General features: G+C 41.5%; 1 protein-coding gene across 1 annotated transcript; it reads left to right on the top strand.

The window, feature by feature from the left end:
* Positions 1-480: 480 nt before the first annotated feature.
* LOC306787316 (apoptosis regulator BAX-like) lies at positions 481-6,765 on the top strand (the record flags this gene model as incomplete). Its single annotated transcript, XM_079282434.1, has 6 exons — positions 481-508; positions 2,550-2,580; positions 2,900-2,977; positions 3,850-3,988; positions 4,662-4,766; positions 6,622-6,765. The coding sequence occupies 6 exons, from the start codon at positions 481-483 to the stop codon at positions 6,763-6,765; spliced, it is 525 nt and encodes a 174-aa protein (XP_079138560.1).
* Positions 6,766-7,460: the final 695 nt, after the last annotated feature.

Genomic DNA, 7,460 nt, shown 5'->3' with positions numbered 1-7,460 from the left:
AAATAAAAGAAGGAAGAAATGTCGTCATTATGCAAATAAGTTGTGTTCTGGGTTGGTGGGCTTGGGTTTGAGTTTGTGGTGAGCAGGCTGACACAAGGGGAAGTGGGCCTGACGCCATTCAGACACACAGCATTGAATTATGGATGATTCTGTCGAAGAGAAATGCGTGTTTACTCTGTTAGTATTATAATTATGTATTGTGCTTACATGTAGCTTAGCAAAGGGCCCCCCTTGGTTACTGTTGCTATGCCTATCAAACGTTAGGTTTGGACAGTTGGCTCGCTCCGCGCATATCGCTCAGAGGTTAACTTTCTATGTGTGTTTGTTGTAATTAGAAACGCATCATATGAGTCGTGTTTAATCAGTTTTAATACAGTTTTTAAAGGAGCCTTTATCCGACAGTGAAGGAAAGGAGGCGGAGTTTCTGAGGGACGAAGAATTCACTTCAGTTAACTTTAGAAGTGTTTCTAGTTGGTTGCCATGGCGTGTGAAGGTAGCGGCATGTCAGGTAAGCTCAACGCACACTTAAAGACGTCCATTCGAGTTAAAGTGCATATTCCTATTTATCATGGCTGTATTTGTGTACATCGCCTGGCTGTATCCCGCACAGTGACACCATTGTGAACATGTAGGTGGAGGCAGGGCCGGACTGGCGGAAAAAAGTGGCCCGGGAGTTACTGTCAGACCGGCCCACTCAATACACCCACTCAATGCATCGCACGTATCGACCAGTCAGTGGCCTACTTGGAAAAATAACATACACTTAACATTATTTTGGATGATTACAAAGAAATTACATCATACATGTTTTTTTTAATAACATTTGGATCCACCAATTTGCCCGGATTATTATTATATATATATATTATATTATTATTAATTATATATATAATTAATATATATATATATAATAATTTATATAATATATATAATAAATAATATATATATATAATAATATATATATATATATAATAATTTAATATATATATATATATATTATATATATATATATATATATTATATTATTATATATATATAATATTATATTAGTATTAATTATAATATTATATAATATAATATATTATATATAATTATATAATATATATAATATATATATAGTATATATAATATATATATATACTATACTACTATACTATACACATTGTACTATACACTGTACTACACATTCTGTACATTCTGTACTAGCTGTACACCAGACAGGTTTGGCTAGCTGGATGACGTCATGTTAATAACGTATTTAGCTTTTTAAAACAACGGGGACGGATCCAGCACGGACAGTTACGGGAGTGAGGGATGAGGAGGTAAGGAAACATGAGAACACCAGTGTAGGGAGTGAGGGATGAGGAGGTAAGGAAACATGAGAACACCAGGACACACATGGAGAACTCTGTCAAGCTACATGTTAGACAAAGTGAACATCTTTTCTTCTACATAGCTGTCCTCAGTCTCATCTGCTTAACTTGGTCATGGAGGCATCAACATGTAATAGAGATGTTAAATTAACAGTGAAAACTCATCATAGCTTAATTTAACATCAGTATTCATAATAACACTTCATGTTTACTTCTCCTGATCTTTACCTCCTATAACAAGGTCCATAGGGGCATCTCAATGAATGAACATGTTATATTATATTATATAAGTGTTATTTACTGATTGTTTTCGTGTTGGAATACATGTTAAATATTTAACTGCCAAGTAATAATGCGTGTTTGATACTTAGATTTTTTTTGCATTAAATCATACTGGGATGTTTGCTGAAATTGATAGGATGGCCCAACCTAGAACATGTTCCAACAGCCGCCACTGCAGGAAACGATACAATCTAACGATATTCAGGTTACCTTTAATTACACAAGTTGGAAAAATGAAATGAAAGAAAACCCCTCGTTGCTGGCAGGATGTCGCCTGAAGCGTGGAAGTCCAAACTCTTAGTCTGCTTCACTCAAGAGAGCAATAAGATAAAAGTGTGGTACCTTAGTTAATGCTGCTGAATCGGTATTACATTACTTATCCCCTCCCCCCAAAATAAAGGTGCCACACCAGAATGCCGGCTCCGGCGCTGAATCTATTTGAGGATGCTGATTGGCTAAATTGTATTTCACTCATTTATATCTTTAATCAGCATTAAAGCATCATTGGCTAAACTGCTTCATAGACCCGCCTCTTTGGGGCAGATTGCATGCTGGGTGTGTGTAGGGGTGCTGCCGGCTCACAGATGGAAACCACGAGTGTGAATACAGATCGCGAGGAGTAGTATAAATATCAGTCAGCGATTATGATCTTTAAGTATTAGAGTAAATTTAACGTGTTCTGTGAAGCATAGAATACAGTCGGGGTCGGCGATCTCAGAGCGAGGGCCGGTTGATGATGGAGGTGGTCCGGTATTGGACCGGCCCAAACCCCGTCGGCCTACCGGGGATACCGGGGGATCCCCGATGGCCAGTCCGCCCCTGCATGGAGGTTGTAACGCTGCCTTGTGTCATTTAACGCGAGTAACCCACTGATGCTGTTCTGTTCCTCCACAGACGCGAGGATCGGAGAGGCCCTGATCAAAGGGTGAGTCTCCTTTCTGTCAGTTGGCTGAAGTACGTTCTTCAGCTGCTTTACCTCACGTCAGTCCTTTGTGGAACTAAAGTCGTTATATCGCTCTCTTTAAAGCCACAACAATAGTATTGTTGTCATAGTGGAGCTCTACGCTGCTGTAAAAATCACATAAAGTCAAATAAAAGGAGGCATCACTTTGTCTGGAGCTTAATTTGATTTGTGTCGCATACACTCATCAATGCAGTTAAGAAGTTACCTTCCACAGCTTCAAACGGAGCCTCTGCACAGTATCGGGTTTGTGAAAGTGTTTCATCGTCCTGTTGTCCTGCAGGCTCATAGAGGAGGAGCTGAGGGACATGTCCTCGGAGGACGTCCCAGCGCTCACTCTGCTGGCTGTGGAGCATACTGAGCAGGAGCAGAAGATAGTGACCCAGCTGATCAACCGTATCCACAGCATCTGCGACACTATCCGAGCCGACGAGGAGTTACAAGAGTGAGTCTCTCGCCCGCTGTGTCTCAGCGCTTGTGATGCAATACGGAAAATAGAACCGGGGTAGATGTGTAATACGCGCTCCGTAGTTTCTTAACATTGTGAAGTTTTAGCCTGCTTCACAAAGAGGAGGCCGGAAGCACGTGTGTCCAGCTGCTTCCTACAGTTCACACGCTGCAATAATAAATCTACCAAAACTGGTTTACAATTAAAAGGATTTTAATCCCACCGATGCAAGTATGATTACAGTTAAACAATGGAGTACATACTCCTATGAAATATTACAATATTACCCCACTTTGGAAAAAACTCGTCCCTGGTCCCATGAGACACAGCCGTCCCGTGGCACCACACGCTAAAGAGAACGAGAAAAATGCTTTTCTATTCCCGCCCTCATATCCGTTCGCAACTCCTCCCCTTCCGTTTATCCCAATTCCTATTGGCTAACTTCCAGGAGTGTATTCGCCTGTCTGGCTTTCTGTCCCTGCGTTTACTAACACATTCAATGTCGGTCAGTTATTGCTTAATCCCTTCTATGATAAACATTCCATATAATAGATAAGGCTTTGCAACTTTGGCATAAGCTTCATGTCTCAAATTCTACTGTTAGCTACTAATCCTAAAACACTTTATGCTTATCTTAATTATGCATTTCCAAAACACTTATGATGACTAATTATGAATTCTTAAATATGAATTATTAAACACTTTTATTATATCTACTAAACACACAGTTCTACGCTCAAATTTCTTACAACATCTACTTAAACTGCATCCTGTCTCTCTTTCAGAGCGATTGACGGAGTGGCTTGTTCCTCCAGCTCGAAGTGGGACCACTTTAAGCAAGTGGCGGCCAGAGTGATTGAGGAGGGGATCACCTGGGAGAGGATCGCTCTGTTCTTTTACGTTGCCGCCAAGCTAGCCGTCAAGGTGGGTTAGCTTCTTTTCTTCTCAGAGCTTGCCTGTCCATCAGAAGGTCTGGCAGTGCTGTGACCTGCCTCGATGAGGAGGGTTGTGTTCCAGCTGGAGAGGCGATCAGCGCTGATGCTCACTACCAGAATGATTCTTGTTCCTTGGAATGCATCTGTCTTTGCATGACCTACTGCAGCTGCTAGTGATTTATCAGGCGTCCATCGGATCGCTCAGCCAACTTTTGGCGCGTTTCACTTTGTATTTTCCATTCAAAGCTTTACTCATCACCTCAAAAGTGTATTGTTTTAATTTGAAATGTCTTCATTTGGGGGCTTTTCCAAACAAATATTGATAAAAAGTGATTGTTTGCGCTTCTGTGTGTATGTCACATATACATACATATATATATATATATATATACATACATATATATATATATATATATATGAATATATATATATATATATATGAATATATATATATATGAATATATATATATATGAATATATATATATGAATATATATATCTATATATGAATATATATAGATATATATATATATGAATATATATATGAACATATATATCTCATATCAGACAACAGTCTGATGTTCACTGATCCAGCCATGTTATTGAATTTGGCAGCATCGTCTCTTTGTGTATGGACCTCTTTGTGTTTCTGCTGTCCATCAGATGGTGGAGGCTCGCCTCCCTCAGTTAGTGACGGACATCCTGAAGTGGACCGTGGAGTTTTTCACGAACAATCTGCTGGGCTGGATTGTGGATCATGGAGGATGGGTATGTTGGGCCTTCATTTCTTCCATGTGCTTACTCTCAGAGCACTTTCCTCTCTACCATGTTGGTTCTGTGGTTCTGCGGAACGCAGCGACTCTGCGACCTTTGTTCAGTTAGCCTCTCTGTATGAGATGATACAGCTGTATAGATGAAGCTCTCTGCGTTTCCTTCTTGGTGGGACTGCAACAAGGCGGGGCCAGCCCTATAAATGCCAACGTCTGGCCCTGATGTACGGAGTATAGTTTTGGAGTTTCCCCGTTGGCCGTTGCTCTTTTAAAATAAATAGGGGGGGACCCTCCTCCATAGAGTGCCGCAGGGATGACGTCATTTTGTAGAGCAAAGTTAGCTTAGCAGTGGTTCTCTTGACCAAAGACAGCCTACATGATTTTCCCATCCACGTTTAGTCTCATTTACCCACATGTTAGCAACCGGCTTAAGACACCTAAAAGCCTCAAAATTCACAAGAAGGGTATCTGCTGATGTATTTTATATTGTAGAACAAAGCGTAAACTATCATAAGCTTGTGTTAACCACAGACCTTATTTCAGGCATCCTACCAAAAACACATCAAAACAACCATTGACTTTGAGACGACTGAACAGGAAGTGCAAAAATGCTGAATCATTTCTGTGTTTTAGTCCCGCCCGTTTGCTCAGTGCTCCAATCAATTTCCCCATTCCCTGTTGTACTTCGATATGCTACGTCTGCTCAAAGGTAGCATTACTATGGAACTGAAGTTTTATTATACGCGCTCACTGTGTATGTAGACACATCTTAAGTTGGCTAATGTTAGCGAAATGCTAGCTAACTAGCTAATAACTAGCCCTCTAAAGCTAAGTTGATCTGTTAATGTGAGATTCAGACATGTTAGCTTCCTCTGATCTCTGTGGTAACGTGAGAGATTATTAAGATGAATTATCGTTAGCCAGAAAAGATCACGCTAACGTTCCTTTGCTAATATTATCTCTACCTGCCGTGCCAACGTAACTTTAGTATTTGTCATTTATTTGGATATACACAAAGTCTGACACCCCAGCAGAAGTTACCTGTGTGTGTGTGTGTGTGTGTGTGTGTGTGTGTGTGTGTGTGTGTGTGTCCCTCCATCACATACTGTAGTCCTAACTGTTGTCTTATTGATGCTACATTCTGATACACAGAAATTGAATGCACCCGGCTAAACGACATTGACTAGCATCACCAGGCACAATTGAAAATGTAAATTAGTTCCACGTGTAGCTAGTACGTTGTACTGGAAGGTGGATTTACAACACTGCAGACCAGCCAATGAGAGAGAACCTTCACCACCTCGACACGGCACTTCCTGCACAAACCTGCTGTTTTTAAATAGCCAAGCATCAACAGCGACCGCAATATGTTTTGTATTCACTGGACCCAGATCTTGGGGGTGGGTGCGCAGTGGAAAACGAATAGAGAAGAGCTGAGAACAGAGCTGTACCGTGGAGACGCGGCATTAGTCTGATACGGGATTGACAAACGATGGTAGTGTTCACACATGAGACAACACACTGGCTGCGCAGTACGTTAGGGGTTAAGTTCCGGTGGTGGAAAAGTTTTCAAAGGAGTTTGAGGGGCTGAACATCGCTGACCCAGCTGCTGCTTCAGCTTGTGAAGCTTTATTCACAGTTCTGCTCACCGTGAAGTGCACAGCAGCATAGCAAGGCGGATGGATATTTCTCATGTTTGTTGTCACTTCCTGCACCGACAATAAAACATTCCGGAGCCACATGGACGACAGATAGTCAATCACATTTGTAAAAAAGTAATCGGCATTTAGTGGCATGAATGTTTTCCAGATGCATGTTTTCCACACCAGGTGATCGGAGCTGTCTCTCCACAGATCAACAGTTTTTCGGAGCTGGAGGTGGCGTCCGTGCAGAGTGTGTCGTCGCTGAGCTCCCACAGCTACGGCCTCATCGTCATCTTTATCACCGGCCTGGCTCTAGGGAGCTTCATCACCTGGAGACTGACCAGATGGCACTGAGGCTCGCATTTCATTCACACACAAAAGCAGCCCTGCCCAAACAACGGAGCCTGTGGCTTGTTACAATTGCTTTTTTGTAATAAAATCGTGAAGTCACAGCAATGGTTTGCACGTATTAATCAATGCAATTTTAGTGCTAAATGTGTGAAACATCGTAGAATGAAGCAGTCATTTGAGCATTCTTCACATACCTTCATCGTCGGACATGTCGAGGAACTCATTCATGGTCTCTGGGACATTGATTTTGTGTTTTTCTGATGCACTCTGTAAATGTGGAAAAAAGATGGACAACTGAAACTTGAATGTGCCTCATTGGGGCCTGTCTACAACATATTAAAAAAACAGGGCTCTGACATCTTCAGAAGTAAAAGATGGTCTGATCTCATCAAGAGTACGACAGGGACATGTACCCCATGCTGAAGTCTGAGTTTGATACAGGCAAAAATCAGTTCTAGATAATCTAGAGGGATTTTTCCAGGTGGTCCTATTGTAGGCCTTGTCCACAATGTGTGTGCACAATCTGGGGGTTCTAGGACCCATATTTGAGAAATTATGGCCATTCTTGCATATGCCAAAATATAAGTGACTAAGGCCCCAATTAAGCCCAATTAAACCCTTTGTGGCTGTTTTTGGGGACCTTACCTTGCAGCTATGAGGCCCAGATTATAGGTGTGTAATGGTGACGAGCCCCTCTT

Source organism: Melanostigma gelatinosum (assembly GCF_949748355.1).
Source record: "Melanostigma gelatinosum genome assembly, chromosome: 13".
Lineage (NCBI taxonomy): Eukaryota > Metazoa > Chordata > Actinopteri > Perciformes > Zoarcidae > Melanostigma > Melanostigma gelatinosum.
This window is presented reverse-complemented; position numbering and strand designations above follow the sequence as displayed.